Genomic DNA, 17,694 nt, shown 5'->3' on the forward strand with positions numbered 1-17,694 from the left:
AACTAACAAATGCAATGGGAAAAATTTAAGTGAATGACCACTGCCCCTTTTAAATTATCTTTTATCAACTATCCCCACCCCTTGCAATAATGTATTTTGTTATAGATATCACATAGTGGCCTGTAACTCAGTATGTCAGCTTTTGATAATTTTCAAAACTAGTAAAATTGAGGAGTTTATGGGTAAAACTAATTAAAACTTTACAAAGAAATCTTTATCAATACTTCCTTTTGCTATCTCAAATAATTACAAAGAATACTCTAAAATAAGAGAAGAAAAAAATTGAAGATTACTTCTAATACTTTGCACATTTGATCTAGAATCAGCAGGATATAGCAATCACCCACCTCTGAGCAATCAACATGCTACTGATTTAAAATATTAGGCAGATTATGTAAGGAGTTTGGTTGATCTAAACAGTAGCAAGTTAGCTCTTAAGCAGCAAGTCTCTGAGAGAGATGACAGTCTAGAATACACAGCAAGACCTTGATTCAAAAAGAAGCAAATGCTCAACAAACAAACAAACAAACAAACAAATGAGTTTCGTGGACCTGTGAAGTCCTTCTAGTCTCACTATCTGAGACTAGAACAGGAAGAGTCAAATGTGAACCAATCCTAGAAAATTTACCAAGATCTTGCCACAAAAAGTGTTAAAATTCAGGTGGCTCTGTGGGAGTCCCTGTGAAGCATGTGAAATCCAGGGTTCCATCAATAAGCATTATCAAAATCAGCAAGAAAAATTAACAACTTCTAAGGAAAATCTTGAGGATGTGGTCTTCCTTAATGCTTTCTGAGAGGACAGATGCCAGATTTCTAGCAATGCTCATAACGCCTGTACTCAGCTGTACACTGTGACATTTGCACATGTATTCAAGAAATTAAGAGCACCCATCCCAGTTTGCCCGAAAAGTCAAACTACCAGAAATTCACCAAAAGCAGTCAAATTATTATTATTTTTTTTTTTTTACATAACTGGCAGTTAGTTTCATCAGGAGTCACACTTATTGGTCATGAGCAAAAGACTATACAAACACTTCATTGAACTTATGCAGACTAAAACTGATGTCATCTTACTTGTTATTCCAGTTTTTCCCATCCTTACATCCAAGTTGTCGAAGTACACTGCACCTGCATTGAAAATTTAAACAGGGTTTAAGAAAAGCCCACTGAAGAAATGTTAAATGTGTCATAGGCACTGAAATTCAAGTATAGCTTACCTATTAATAAAGTCTATTGCCTGGGCTTTCAACTGTTCTGCACTGTGCAAATCTGCAAGGACAAGGGTATCAGCAACATTATCTACTGAGAGGCTACTACACAAAGCTTCTTCACACATGACCTTCAGCCGTTCCAGTGCATACTACCCAAGAGAAAAACATAATCATTAAACATTTTTTCCAGTTATTTAGGGTGTAAGTACCTGTTGTACCTTAGCAGATAAAGCTCAAGAAAATTTGGTCTGGACTAATGTTATTTTTAAATAAACAAACTGCAGCTTTAGCTTATGAGGACAATGTAAATGAATACATTTAGGAGAAACGCTAATTTGCTTTAGAAATCGTAAGTGCAAAATCTGGTGGATTGTAATGTAAGATTTTCTTCGTAGGACAGCTATCTTAGTACCCAGTTATCCTAAAGAGTGCATGGTCAAGTAAACATTTCTTGTCTTCTCAAAGAAAAGAACTCAGCTGAGAGAAAATTTAAGCTGTATTTTACTTAGTAAAAGAAAGCAAAGTAGTAAGCATATTTCAAAGAGACCTGAGTGGGCCAGTCCTCAGGTAGGAGAAGCAAAAGAGCAGTCTGCAAGATTTTGTACTGTGGATTTGTGATGTCTTATGACATCATTTTAACTTTCTTCTAGGTAGCACCTTCATTTCATCTCACCATACTGTGCAAGGTCTAGAGCCGAGATGGCCTTGTTTTAAATTCCCTGTGTATTAGATCTCCACTGGTAAGTATATGCAACATTGTAAAAAGTGCCCTAAAATCTCAATTTCTCAATTCGTGGAAAGAACCCAAGCCCCGTTTCAGACCACAGAAGGGCATCCTGACTACCAGGAGACAATAGTTACTATGGCTTAGCTAGCTATCTGCCTATTCAGTACAGAAGTACTATTAACTACAGAAGTAGTGGTTGTCCAGAATGCTCTCCTGCTTCCTGCTCATATGTGCCACCAGTTAACTACTGTAACACTTCATCCTAATTTCTACAACTTCAGACTCCGCATATATCACGTATTTATTATCACTATTCAATCTTGAGTGATTTAGTTGAAAGCTAAGTAAATATTAATAACCACTAATTATTACAGTTATTAATATAAAGCTGCAGTATTAGTAGCTGTATTGAGGTTTAATGACATAAAATAAACAGTATCCAGTTAAAGATTTACTTTGATAATTTAATATCCACTGTAAACCCATCACCCACCGAAAAGAATAAATATACCCTTTAAAGTCTTTCTTCCCCATACCATTCCAAGCAATATTTGTGATGTGCTACTGAGAAATTAGCTTGCATTTTCTGAAGTTATTTGAACACATACAATCACACAGGATGTACTCGTCATCCAGCACTGCAATTCAGTGTGCCTATTTGCAGATTCATGCACATCACTGCGTATAGTTCAGCCCTAATATGAGTATCTCTCTTCCACCTCCTCCTACCAATGGACACAAGTGTGTGTGTGCGTGTGTGTGCGTGCATGTGTGTGTCTGCACACAAGTGCACGCCAGCTACCTACTGTAAAAACTCATTTTCTTTTCTAGTACTTCACACTCGGCATTTATCACATACTATTTACTTTGTCAAGACTGAGCCTTGAAGAATGACCACTGAAAGTTAAGTAAATGTTAATAATATAGAATGGACTCATTTCTAGGCCCCGCAGACTTTCCTATCATGTAGATCTTTTAGACAATTTTATTTCCATAGCATCCTACTTTATGTTACGTCATAAAACTCTTAAGTTACTTACAAACAGCACAAACTAAGTTATGTCAAAAGTTTTTATAGTTTTTTTTATGTATGACAGCCTCTCTAAGTGTAAAGTTTGCGGGGCTGCTTTTTGGTCTTTAAAATCCCATTACTTACTTTGTCTGCAGCTGCCAACAAGTTGTCAGCCATTTTATCAAGATTTGGTGCTTTTCCTGTGTAAACGAATCTCATCATTTCTTTAAAAACTTCAGGGTCTAAATCATTTATTTCCACGCGATTCTATTATTGAAAATACATAAAAAATTAGGAACAGGTAAATATATGTGAATCCACATGGCTTATTTATTTTCACTAGACTCTAGTATTGAAAACAACAACAACAACAACAACAACAACACACACACACACACACATACACAAACTAGGAATGGGAACATATGTGAATCCACACGAATCTTTGACAGTAATCAAAAAACATATATTAACATTTTCAAATTCTATTTTTAAATCAAAGTTAAGTAATCTGTAGTAACTTAATCATCCAAGCCACAGTATAGACAATTCTAACAATGAAAGCATACACTTATTTTATAACAGCTATGCTAAGTCAGAAAGTAAATACATGGATAGAGAAACCATGTTAAGTATTACCTTGTAGGAAGCTTTCCAATTTTCATAATTAAAAGAGAAAAAATATTGCAGCCCAAATAAAATTCATCTGTGTTTAGGTTCTGATCACATTTCAAAGGACAGTTACTGACTTTTCCCTGGTTGACTTTTAGGACCTAATAGAATACTTACTAAACCTTATAACCACAAACTGTATTCACAATTAGTAAGTGAAACAAGAGTCTGTACATAATTTTGATGAGAGCTCACTAGCTGAGAACACTTGCTTTTGCAAAATGCCATGTAATGTTATTTACTGGTACTTCTGTACTTATTTGAGATAAAATCCCATTTAAGCAAGACCAGTTGTTTTTATACTTTGTAGCCTTTTTTCCCATTCTCTGCTAAGATAAAGGAAGCAGAAAGTGTCATCACTTCAGAAACCATCTTGGGTGATTTTGGTGAAGTCAAGGTGTTAGGAATATAAGTAAAATCATTTGTGTAACTTAAAAACAATTTAACGTACTGCCTAAGCTTGCAACCAGGGAACTTTGATAGAGCTAGACCTCAGAAGGAAGCCCTAAGCCGTTCTGATTAGGGCATAGCTCAGGACAGGCTTTGATATGCTAACGAACTAACCCCAAAGTGGTGTTGATCTGCTGGTGAACCAATCCCAGCTGTGAGCCTTGTCAGAGAAAAGCTACCATCCAGTGAAATGATACAAAAATTGGACCTTTGGAAATGGTCCCTAGGATCACACTACTGTGCTCCAAACAAAGGTTTCTCTAGCCTAGGTTGATATTCACTTGCAAGAAGACATGAGACTATGTGGCCTGACTTCAGTGAACACTGAACTTCAGTACTGTCTAACATTAGGGGTTATTGCTGGGCTCACATATGCCCACCTGTCAGTTATATAGCCATTTGCCTATGCTCTCAAGGACCTCCTGGGACTTCCACCAGCGCCATCCTCCCAGCCTCTTCACAACGGACATGAGTTGAGCCTGCAAGCTTCTGAAGCATCCTCAATGGAGAAGACTACCCAGTGGAATCACTGCAACAGCATTTTACTCCTAGTCAACTATTCCCCACCTGGAGATATGTCTGTTTGACTTTTAAATTAGTATGCTATTATAAGGAATGTTTGTGTGAATAAAACAGGCATATTCGAAAGACAAATCTTGTGTGAGTATCCAAATTGCTGAGCAGTTCACAGCCTACATGAAACATAGCTCACCATCAAAGAGACAATATGGTGTGCCACATAAATGGAATCAGAAAACAATCAGGTGATGCTTGTCAAACATCTGAGAAAATATACCTCAAACCAAATCTAGTAAGGAGAAATAAAGACCACTTCATACTGACAAGGTAAACAGTCCATCAAAAAGGACGCATAAAACATCTTTAACACAAGTAGAATTTAAAAAAAAACTACATACAACTAGAGATAAAATTAACACAAGCATGGGAAAAGTGAGGGATTTTAAAAATACCACTCTTACTATGTGACAGATCATCCAGACAAAAATCAAGAAGTATGTAATTGAATGACCTCAAAAGATCCAACAGACCTAATAGACTAATTGACAACTTCTCCAAGCAAAAACTACAGAAAACAATTTCTTGTCATAAGCCCATGGAAATTTACCCCAAATAAGTTACAAACGTTAACATAAAGCAAATCCCAAAAAGTTCATAGCTCGAAATGTCTATGGGGCTTAGACATGTAGGAAACTTGATCCACTTAAACTAATCAGTCTAAAAGAGAAACAGAGCCAAGCGGTGGTAGCTCACACCTTTAACCAAAGTACTAGGAGGTAGAAGAGAAATGGCTGGGTGACATGGGAGATGGATATAATGCAAGAGGGGACAGGAGTTCAGGATTCAGTCTGAGGTTTTATAGAAAAAGCATCAGTCTGAGAATTCATAAGATAAATACCCTAGTTACTGAAATTGTAACAAAATCTACACATCTATAGAAAAAAGTTGACTTCCAAACATCAGATGCATTTAGAACTCCAAACAGACATTACCAGAAAAGAACTTCTCCATGAAGCATCACAATAAAGAGGTCAAATATACAAAATACAGGGTGAGAATTATAAAATCACTGGCAGCTCTCCCAGAACACCTGGGCCCAATTTCCAATGTCCACACTGTGCCTCACACCTATAATTTAATGCTAGGTCCATTCTTAACAGACAAAGAGAAAAACAAAAACAAACAAACAAACAAAAATCCAACAAACAACTAGCCCCCAAAAGACTGTCTTAAAATTTATATGGAAGTGCAAAATACTATGGATAGAGGAAACAATTTTGAATAAAAAATATACTTGATTTCAAGTTATTCTACAGAGCCATAGTAATAAGAATAGCATGCTGGTGGCACAGAAACAATACACACAGATCAACCGAACATAAAAACATAGTGGAAATAAAAGTCTATGATGTGAGATTCCCCTCCCTGTAAGCTATGAATAAGTTTTATTACCTTGGTTAATAAAGAAGCAAACTGCTTTGGCCTATGGCAGGGCAGAATATAGGTAATCAGGAAAACTACACTGAGTGCAGGAAGAAAAAAACGTGGAGTCAGGCAGAGGCCATGTGGCTAACAAGAAGCTCCAATTGACTCCCATTTTTGTGGGTCTAGAAGCCCCCCTTTTGTAAAGCTTTCTCAGGCTTTATGTGGAAATCATTGCCAAACTTTGGGTACCATTTGTAAAAGAAATCTTCTGTCCCACCTGGTCCTGCAGCTCTTCAGTCCCAAAGAAATACACAGAGGCTTATATTGATTATAAACTGTATGGTCGGTGGCTCAGGTATATTTCTAGCTAGCTCTTACATTTTAAATTAACTTGTAATTCTCCTCATTTTCCTGTGAGTTCTACATCCATAACAGTTTCAAGACTGTTGGCTGAGATGATCCAGACACACAAAACACTCCAGTCAGGACATGATCATAATCCGAAATTGTCTTTGGGTCCCCGTAAGATTATCAATGACCCCAAGCAGTAGGAAGTAGCCTAGAAAACTATGCCCACGTTGCCAAAAAATAGATTATGCATGTTTGTCTTTGTTTAGCATGTGGGTTACAAGTTGTTACAGATAATGGTCAGGAAAAAAGCTAAACAAAGGAGCTTAGATTCAAAGTTATTGTTTAGAAAAGAGAAAAAGGGGGAGTGCTGTGAGATAATGTCCGTGCACTTTGTAAAAATCTGTCACTCATATTGGTTTAATAAAATGCTGATTCACCAGTAGCCAGGTATAAAGTACGGGCAGGGCAACCAGCCTAAGAGAATTCTGAGAACTTTCCACTTTCTGATCTCTTCTTCAATTTTTTTCTTCAAAGTTCTTGGCACACAACTCTTCCATTTGTTTGGTTAGAGTTACTCAGATATTTTATGTTATTTTGGCAATTGTGAAGAGTGATGTTTCTCTGATTTCTTTCTCAGCCCATTTATCATCAGTGTAGAGGAGGGCTGCTGATTTCTTTGAGTTAATCTTGTATCCTGCTACATCACTGAAAGTGTTTATGAGTTGTAGAAGTTTCTTAGTAGAATTTTTGGGGTCGCTTATGTAAACTATCATATCACAAGCAAATAGTGAAAGTTTGACTTCTTTTCCAATTTGTATTCCCTTGATCTCCTTTTGTTGTCTAATTGCTCTAGGTAGGACCTCAAGAACTATATTGAATAGATATGGAGAGAGTGGACAACCTTGTCTTGTTCCTGATTTCAGTGGGATCCCTGTAAGTTTCTCTCCATTTAGTTTGATGTTGGCTGTTAGCTTGCTGTATATTGCCTTTATTATATTTAAGTATGTTCTATCATATCCCTGTTTTCTCCAAAACCTTTATCATGAAGGGATATTGCATTTTGTTGAAAGATTTTTTGGCATCTAATGAGATGATCATGTGGTTTTTAGTTTGTTTATATGGCGGATTATGCTGACAGATTTTTGTTTGTTTAACTATCCCTGCATCTCTGGGATGAAGCCGACTTGTTCATGGTGGATGATGGGTCTGATGTGTTCTTGGATTCAATTTGCCAGTATTATATTGAGTATTATTCATCAATGTTCATAAGTGAAATTGGTCTGTAATTCTCTTTCTTAGTAATGTCTTTATGTGGTTTGGGTATCAGAGTAATTGTAGCCTGATAAAAAGAATTTGGCAATGTTCCTTCTGCTTCTATTGTGTGGAACAATTTGAGTAGTATTGGTAATAGTTCCTCTGCAGAGTAGAGGGTGCCTGAACTGGCTTTGTCCCACTATCACACTGATGATTATCTCAAATATCACCATAGAATCTTTGTCCAGCGATGGATGGAGATAGAAACAAAGTCCCTCATCAGAGCAACGGACTGAGCCCCCAAGGTCCAGGAGCAGAAGGTCAAGGGCAGAAGGAGGTGGTGTGGGAGAATTGTCTATATTCTGTTAATCATATTTTAAATAAACACTGATTGGCCAGGCAGGAAATATAGGCGGGAAAACCAGACAGGAAGTAGAAATGATGTAATGAGAGCTTTCCTTTTCCTGGGAAAGAGGAAGCTGATTCCTCCCACTCCTGCCCAGACCATCGAAGCAACAGGATGTGATCTGCCCCACTGAAAAAAGGTACTGAGCCACTGAGCCACATGGCTAACATAGGTCAGAAAAATGGGTTAATCAAGATGTGAGTTAGCCAGTGAGAGGCTAGAGCTAATGGGCCAATCAGCTTATAATTTATGGAGACCTATGTGTGATTTTCTTTGGGGCTAAACAGTTGTGGGATATAGGCATGACAAAAACCCCAACAACAAACAGGACCCCATTCATGTAAAAGGAGGGAGAAGATGAGCAAGGAAGTCAGGACCACGAGGGGTTAGTCCACCAACTGAGGCAGTGTGCCTGTTCTAATGGGAGCTCACCAAATCCAGCTGGACAGGGACTGAATCAGCATGCGATCAAACTGGACTCTCTGAATGTGGCTTTTCTGAAAATGGGGGCTGAGAAGCCATTGATAAAGGCATCAGGACTTGTTTCTACTGCATATATTCAGCAGTTATAGGTCTGTTTAATTTGCTTATCTGGTCTTGATTTAATTTTGGTAAGTGATATTTATCCAGAAAGTTGTCCATTTCCTTTAAGTGTTTACAGTTTTGAGGAATACAGGTTTTCAAATTATGACCTGATGATTCTCTAGATTTCCTGTGTCTGTTGTTATGTCCCCCTTTTCATTTCTGATTTTGTTAATTTGGATATTTTTTTTCTGCCTTTTGGTTAATTTGGATAAAAGTTTGTCTATTTTGTTGATTTTCTTTATGAACCAACTCTTTGTCTCATTGATTTTTAGTGTTGTTTTTCTTGTTTCTATTTTGTTGATTTTAGCTCTCAATTTGATTATTTCCTGCTGTCTAGTTTTCTTTGATGAGTTTGCTTCTTTTTGTTCTAAAGTTTTCAAATGTTCTGTTTTGGCAGAGACACTGTTATCAGCCAGATGCAGAGGTAGCGAGATAAGAGTGCCTCACTGATAAAAGGTACCAAGCCAACTAGCTACACATGGACAAGAATTATAGATTAATTTAAGATGTAAGAGCTAGCAAGAAATATGCCTGAGCTATTAGTCAAACAGCGTTGTAATTAATATAGCTTTTGTGTGATTATTTGGGTCTGGGAAGCTGGAAAACAAATGGCGCAGTCCCCTTTTACATGTCTATGTTCTACAGATATCTGATATTTGACAAAGTAGCCAAAAACATATTGGAAAGAACATGTATAAGTGATGTTGGGAAAATTGGTATTTACATGCAGAAGACTGAAACTAGACCCTGCTTTATAACCTTGTTTGAGGGAGGAAAGAAAAGTGATGTAGGAAGCATACAGGAGAACACATACTTCAGGGAATCAAGGATCTCAACATAAAATGTGAATTTATGAAATGTCTAGATGAAGAAGTAGGAAAGATATTACTATATGTAGATGCAAGAAAAAAACTGTATAAATAGGACCCTGGTTACTCAGGAAATAATGCTATCGATCAACAAGTAATTGCACCTCATATAACCAAACGCTTCTATACCTGGAAGGAAAAGTATCGAGCGGAGACACAGTCTAAAGAATTGGAGAAAATCTTTAACAGCTATGCATCTGATTTAGAATTACAATGTAAAAAAAAAAATAAAAGAGAACTAAAAATAAAAACAAACAACCCAATTAAAATGTGCCACGCTATAGAGCAGAGCACTCTTAAAGGAAGAAACACAAATGACTAATGGAAGCAGTGGTCAACATCCTTAGCCATTGAGACAATAAAATTAAAACTCCTTTGAAATACCCTATTACACCATTCATAATGGCTATTATGAAAACAAAAGAAAATATGTTAAAGATATGAGGAAAAAGGAACCATTTTTCACTTTTGGTGGGAAAGCAAACTGATACAACCACTATGAAAATCTGTGTGGATGCTTCCCAAAAGCAAACAAACCAAAATAAAACCTAATAACTGGTCTGCCACATGACCCATCTATACCACTCCTGGGAATATATACAAAGGAATGAATACCTAGCTACAGAGAAACTTATACATCCATGTTCATTGCTCCTCTCTTCAAAATAGCCAGGCAATGTAAGCAACCTAGAGCGCCCATCAGCTGACAAGCAGATAATGAAAATGTGGTAAACATACAATTTAGAATTTTAATCAGGTGCAAGAAAAATGAAATTATAAACAGATGGATCTGGAAAATACCATATGTTAAATGAAGTAAGCAAGTCTTGGACAGAAAAATTACACATGGTCTCCCTTAGGATTCAAGCTTTGAATTCTTAGACTGTGATGTTATGTTTAACTTAGAGAGACTATAGAAAGGGTCCATTAGTGGAAGTGGAACAAAATACAGGCCTAAGTGGAGGGGGAGGGCAGCAGAAAGCATGTACTATGAAAGTAGAGAGATGGAATACTAAGGACGAAAAAATTTACTTTCATGGAGAACAAGTTAGAGAACACAGAGAAGTAGGTGAAAAGATAATCAAAAACAATGACATAAAGAAAAAAAGCTCCACAAAGTTTATGATTGGCTATAAAATGTGTGAATATAGGTACCCCAAATGGGTCGCTAAAGTATGTCACAGAAGCCAGAGATTACTCAACAATATTCCAGTGTGGTTCCTCCTCCTCCCTCTCTTTCCTTAGGGATGAAACACAAGGCATGGAGGCAAGTGCCCTAGCAATGAGAACATCAAAAAAGCTGTTACTTAGAATGTTCAGTGAGCATTAATATTGATAGATACCTACTGTTTTATTTCAGAACACATTTCCCCCAGTTCTGTGGTTTCTAAAGTTCTTCCCTGATATAACTTGAGAATAAGAACATACACAGATATTTTAATATGTGCACTCTATCATTATACATATATACAACTTAATAACCCTTTAACAACATTTACCTTTTTGCATTCTTCCATTTCATGTTCAAACATTGCACTGAAAACTGGAGATCGAGCTGTAACAATAATAAGCACCATTACTTAATGCACAAATTTATTTTTAAAATATTTTATTATCCAAAGGAGAAGATACCTGCAAGCACAGACTTATGAGCTTTGAATTCTTTTCCTCTCACAAAAAAGCAGCAATCTGTAAATCTTGTGTTTTCCCAGAGATTACCTAAGTCTTCTGCTAGCCGACATTCTGGTACCTTCAAAGTGTTTGTATTAGTATATCCTGATACATTTACTGAATCCTGAACCACACTCACCTAATAAAGAAGAAAACAAGGGAAACATTTTATACAGTATTTTAAATAATCAGTTACTATGTGTACATTTAATATTTTCAACTTAAAGTATCGTGGTTAATTCAATACATTATTGATCAAAAATCCTAGTACCCTCTTAAATAAATTTAATATAAGTGAGTGAAATAGCATAGAAGCTTAAAAATAATCTAAATATTTTTTCAATAGTGACAGTGTATATAAAAGTAAATGTCTTACCAATTGATTAAAGTTAAATTAATACAATCACAAAATTATTTCCTAATAGAAACTCTGCAATACCATCATCAAACTTGGCAAGCTTACATTTTTGTAGAGTAAATTCTGTTGTTACTTTTCACTTATAGTTCATTGTATTAACAACTCACAGTATTATACATACAACTTGTATAGTTTTCAGAGACACAACTATTATTATACAGAAATTGGAAATTTGGGGCTGGAGAATTGGCTCAAGAGTTAAGAGCACTGCCTTTCCCAAATGACCTAGCTTTTTTCCAGCACTGACATGGACATTTTCAACCACTTGCAACCCCGTGGAATACAACACTGTTTTCTGGCCTCAATGGGCAAAAGGCACTCTGTTGGTAGGGAGACACAGATGCAACCCCCCACCACATTAATAAAATAAAACAGATATAAAAATAAAAATGGGGAACTTAATTTCAAGTTTCAAGATCAGTAGAATTGATTTAAATATTTATTAAAATTGATTTGAAACTTTTAGTTACAAGAATTCCCACAAAAGTGACTGCAATTATCAAAGTTCACAATATTTTATGGAAAGACAAAAATGAGTAAAGTACAGATGTACTTCATGTGAAATCCTAAGAGTTGGGATAACTGTGGCACTGCTCTTCTGTAGTTCCCATTAAAGACCACTGCTTACTGAATCAAATCTTTCAACTTTCACATCGTCTTTAAAAGAAAGCACTCTATAACATTATGTTGAAAATTTCATATTACAATAAATGACAACAAAAAAGAAGTACTTCAACTAGCAAAGCAAATAATTCAGAGCAAATGAACAATTTTTAAAAATTAACTTACATATGTTATTTTAGTTATGCTTTTGAGTGCTAAATATTGGGAACATTTGTCATAAAGCAATAGATAATTTAATTCGTTTCTTGAAAGTATAATTTAAGGATACACACATTAGGATTTGGGATGGTTTAGGTGGTAAACTGCCTGCTGCTATATGAACATTAGGACCAGAATTTGCCCCCATGTGAAAAAAAACAATTACAGTACCAAGTGTAATCTCAACACTGAGCAGGCAGGGAAGAGATACCCAGGTGCTTATCTTTCCTTATAACAATTCTGATCAAAGGTATTTATTACAATCTTATGAGAAGGTACTATAAATATGGGGCCAAGCTATTATGTATACAAAGTCAATAATAAAGGTTCTACTTTAAGACTTCCATCATTCAAATATCAGTACCTTCAAAGAGAAAAAAAAATACTTCCCTGATCTTTACTTGATTGTCCCATTTTATTATATATCAGTATACCAGAAGTTAATGATGCACATGGAATGTAATAAACTGATATAAATAAGTACTCAGGGTTTATTTAGGATGTTTTTAGTATATAATGTATTTAATTGCTTATATTAAGCGTTACTCTTGAAATTTTTAGGTAGAGAACTGGATCTGTTTATTAACCTACATAAATTACATAGCAGATATAAAACAGTATGGTAACATTTGATTTAGGAAAAGATTTCTTAAATCCTATGTGTTGTCTCTAATTCACAGTAACATAATTGTGTGTGTGTGTGTGTGTGTGTGTGTGTGTACACATATGATGCGAATGCACAAGTGTCATACTACCAATGTGGCAGTCAGAGGAAAACTTTGAGAAGTAAACTCTTTCCTTCTACCTGTTTCTGAGATTGAGTCGGTCTTATCGTCAAGTTATTTCAAGCTAGACCACAAGTTTTGGACTGATTCTCCTATCTCAGACTTTCATTTGTTACAGAAGTGCTAGACCACAGGTACATGCCACCATATCTGGCTTTTTACATGGGTTCTAGTAATCAGGCATGCGCGTGGCAAGTGATTTTACCCACTGAATCATTTCTTTGGGCCCCAAGATAATATATTTAATGTAAAAAGTTGACGGAAAACACACAATAAATAGATGACAGAGATAGACAGACATAACTAAGAATGAAAGAAAACAGACGTTATCATAGATGTGAAGCACAGCTGCATTCTGTGTAAACAATCATAATTAAAAAACTTGTATTCCTCACATACCTCCCTAGTGCTAGCAAGGCAATGACACATTTCAATTCAGATGGAAATTAATGACCTAATTAAAACTGAGAAGTGATGGGTTCATTATTCTGATATCTAAAATTTGAAATGATAAAAATATTGAGAACAGGTAATGAATAACTTTAATTATGGAACCTAGAGAGAAAAATTCAGGAAGAAGGCTGAGATTTTCAATGACTTAATAAACAGGACAGTTCCCTTACTAAACTTGCCACTGATTCACCCTAAGGATACAGCATAAAACAAAAAAGAATATTTGAGCAGTATAACTGAATGTGCATCTAGCTAACAAATCTGGTTCTTCTCTTCTGTGGGACTGAAGACAATACTGGTTCTACCTTTTAAAAACTTGAACCCTCTAAAAACCATCCTAAAAGCAAGATGCTACTAAAGCCACAAAGGACTACAATGCTGTGTCTCTAATCAATGACTTGCTTACTCTATACTCACTACAGAGGCAGAAACTTTTAAAAGTCCAGTTTAATGTATCTCCTAGAAGAGGTAGATGATAAGAATTTGCGCCTTTCAATAACCATTTTACAAGTTCTGGTGATGGCAAGAGGGTAGTCACATTTTCATTTCTCACAGCTAAGAGTTCAGAAAACAAAACACATCTTCCACTTATTACCGTGTTTTAAACAGTCAAGTCAATCTGATACCTCATAAAAACGAAAAGGTTTTATTGTTTTCTTTAAATATGTCCTTAAGAAAGAATGAGGTTAGCTTTATGAAAAGCTTCTCATTTATTTTAGCTATACATATATTTCTCTGTTTATCAAGGACTGCCATAGATCTGTAGACTATCAAAAAAATTTAAAATTTTTAAGGTTTCAAAAGATGAATGAGTCTGACCCGTGTTCCCTTTCTCTAACTCATTCTCAAGTCTCACTTGTTGCATCACTTGGAAAAAGGAAGTATGGCTGTTTACACTGTTGGAAATTCTCATCTAACTCTTGCCACATGAGCCACTACACAGACTGCAAGACTAAGCTATGTCTTGCATAAAAATGGGTAGCACCCAGCTGCCTTACCTGTCTACAGCACCACTTGCAGTGGAGGGGGAGGTGCCAGTTCTCTAGGGAGGGCAGTGCAATGCTTCCTCCTCTTCTGCAAGCAGTGTGGAGATGCTGTAGAAGGAAGGGCATCCATGAGAGGAATGGAAGGAATGATGGAGGGCACGAAGAATGTTGCTTAAAGGTGATTTTTGCCCACCTATGCCCTAGTGTCCAAGACATGTCTGGGCTGGTGAAAAGCGCATTTCAAGATCTAAAAATGGGATCTGATCATTACCAACTTAAAAACATGTGTCATAATACATTCTATGGGTCACCAGAATTATTATTTAGCATAGAAATAACAAAATTCAAAGTGCATACTTGAATAATCCTAAAATTAATTTCAGCCTTAATTCTGAATTTATTGATTGTCTAGGTTCCAGTACATACACTCGAAAAATACCTATTATCACGCACTACTTCAGGTCTATAATACAGATTACTTAGATTCTTTTCTAAAGAAGGTTCATTCACTTACTCAAGATTCTCAGGTTGTTGCTTGGTTTTTCCTTAATGCATTACTCAAATAATCTTTAAGGATCATTAAATTCTAAGATAACAGTTTAAAAAAAACAAACATTTTTAAATTAAAGTAAACTCTAAAAATTCTGGAAGAGGCTATGTTAAAGGCAAAAAAAGTATAACTTCTTTTATTTTATAAATAAAATCTGTTATTTTATTATAACAGTAGAAACTTTTATTTAAAATGCTACTTAAATACCTCCTTATTGCAAACAAATGTTACCGTTTTTTCCCCTTGAAATCATGAGAAACTACCCAAGTAATTGTTTTATAACAAATAAATTGTATAGTTCATATATGTAAGTATTTCTCGATGGTCTTATTTCAACTCCAAAACATCTTTAGTATGATACAATACAATGACATGCAGTTGGTAAACTTGAAAACATAATCTTTGGGTTTACTCCACAAAAATAAATCTCATGATTTCATATGAATAAGTCTACCCAATGATAAAAATGACAGAAGCAAACCCAAACCAAAAATGAAAATTAAGAGTAAATTCCAGGTAAAGGAAATGCTCATAATTTTCAAAATATGATGTTTTATGAATATAAATTAAGCATTTATGTATGTCAAAATATGTGGGCATTTCATTAACATCTCAGATTTGTTTTTTTTGAATATTAACACCTATTTGACAATGTTAACCCAACAGCTTGAAAGACAAGGTTTTCCATATGCTTTTTATTCAATCAAACTATGAGTACTAAAGTTGAATCAGATTAACCAAAAAACTGGTTTCTTATATCAGAGTTATTCAGAATGAAGAAGATATTAAATAAACACAACACAGATAGACATATCCAGCTCTTTCAATAAGAAGGATTTAGTATATGGTAGGCATAGCTATACAAACAACTAGAGACAGGATAAAAAAATACAGAACATCACATTAATTTGTAAGATAATTTTAGTCAGCTTTTTATGCTGAATTTACAAAAGAATTTATGAAACATATCAATCACTTTAATTTCAAAAGTATTAATCTAGTTCGTACTTTTGCCACATCACTAAGTAAACCATGGAATTCTTTATTAATAAAAACATACCCACCTCACAGAATAAAGTAAGCTTGTCATCTGGTAAGAGACCATTGGCTTCATCAAGCAAAAAATCCCTTCTAATGAATTTTTTAAATCCCCAGTCTTTCCCCTGCACAAATCGATAAGCTCTTTGGCTTTCTGGTGGAAAACAGAAGTTTAAATAAAACAAGTATCAAAGATATATTTTTTCCTTAATGGTAAAGAAATATAGATGCACAGGACATAAATAGAATATTCACTGTGATTCATTAGCCATGTGTATAAATAAAGTATCTGAAAAAACATGCCAAGGAGCATAAAACCACTTCATTATTGCTCAAAAGTTTGGCCAGTCAATGAACTTAAATCAAGATTTCTGACTCTCTTAAGCAAAGACATCATGTCTGATAGAAGGAAAAAGCATATACAGACACACAGACACTCATTTTCTCTTTGTCTCTCTATCCATCTTTCTCTGTCTCTCACACTATCTGTTTCTCTGTCTCTGTCACTCTCTCTGTCTCTCTGTCCATCTCTCTCTCCTCTCTCCTCTCTCTCTCCCCCTCTCTCTCTCTCTCTCTCTCTCTCTCTCTCTCTCTCTCACTCCATCTCTCTCTCTCCTCTCTCTCTCTCTCTCTCTCTCTCTCTCTCTCTCTCTCTCTCTCTCACACACACACACACACACACACAGAGCTTGCCTAAATGAAATAAAATCAAAACACACTAACACAGGCATAAGTAGTCATCATCTAATTTCAAAACTCTGTTAGAATATAGCTTTTCCTGATTCTCCCCTTAAAACTAGGTGCTCTGATTCATTAAGAATTTTATTCATTCATTTGTTTGTTTGTTTGTATGTATGTATGTTTTTCAAGGCAGAGTTTCTCTGTAGCTTTGGAGCCTGTCCTGAAACTAGCTCTTGTAGACCAGGTTGGCACAGAGATCTATCTGCCTCTGCCTCCCAAGTGCTGGGATTAAAGACATGCGCCACCATCACCTGGCCCTCATTAAGAAATCTTTCAAGTTCTCCTGGTGAACCCACCCTATTGATTTAAATTTGCTGAATTATAGAAAACTTCAAATTGGTGAGAATGTTAAAAAGCCTCTTGCCATTCCCAAGATTTTGGAAAAATCTCATGGAATATAGTTTCATACATAATAGGGCAAAAGATGCTTTTAGTATAATCTGTAAAAGATTTTGATATCTAAGACATTTCAAACATCTCAGGTACTGCTCAACTGTACACTACAAAATACATAAGATTCTCATCAGAAAGTATTCATTATATAGTATTATCCATACAATCAGGCTATGACTTAAGTAAAACACTCTATTTTAAACATCACATAATATGTAAACATAAATATTAAAAAGCTTATGTGTAATCAAGTTATTTGGTTCTTTGATTCACAATTATTTACAACTCAGTGTGGCAGTTTACAGCCTTCCACCTCCTTTATATTGCTGTGTAGCAAGAAGACAAGGGAGGAGAAA

At 35.5% G+C, this 17,694-nt stretch overlaps 1 protein-coding gene across 6 annotated transcripts in view; it reads right to left on the minus strand.

Annotated features, from left to right (window-relative positions):
- Positions 1-17,694, minus strand: part of Spopl (speckle type BTB/POZ protein like) — a 57,057-nt gene that overhangs the window by 6,445 nt on the left and 32,918 nt on the right. For 2 of the 6 annotated variants that reach the window (XM_050139880.1, XM_050139881.1), the window contains 7 exons: positions 16,231-16,358; positions 14,629-14,724; positions 11,114-11,291; positions 10,981-11,036; positions 3,095-3,217; positions 1,218-1,360; positions 1,075-1,128 (listed from right to left, as the gene is read on the minus strand). In XM_050139880.1, coding sequence (XP_049995837.1) covers positions 1,075-1,128; positions 1,218-1,360; positions 3,095-3,217; positions 10,981-11,036; positions 11,114-11,291; positions 14,629-14,724; positions 16,231-16,358 — 778 coding nt within the window. Of the gene's footprint in view, positions 1-1,074; positions 1,129-1,217; positions 1,361-3,094; positions 3,218-10,980; positions 11,037-11,113; positions 11,292-14,628; positions 14,725-16,226; positions 16,359-17,694 lie in introns of all 6 variants that reach the window. The other 4 variants (XM_050139883.1, XM_050139886.1, XM_050139885.1 and 1 more) reach the window with 4 other exon arrangements.

This window comes from Alexandromys fortis, unplaced genomic scaffold, assembly GCF_014885135.2.
Source record: "Alexandromys fortis isolate MF-2015 unplaced genomic scaffold, M_Fortis_MF-2015_v1.1 scaffold_33, whole genome shotgun sequence".
NCBI lineage: Eukaryota > Metazoa > Chordata > Mammalia > Rodentia > Cricetidae > Alexandromys > Alexandromys fortis.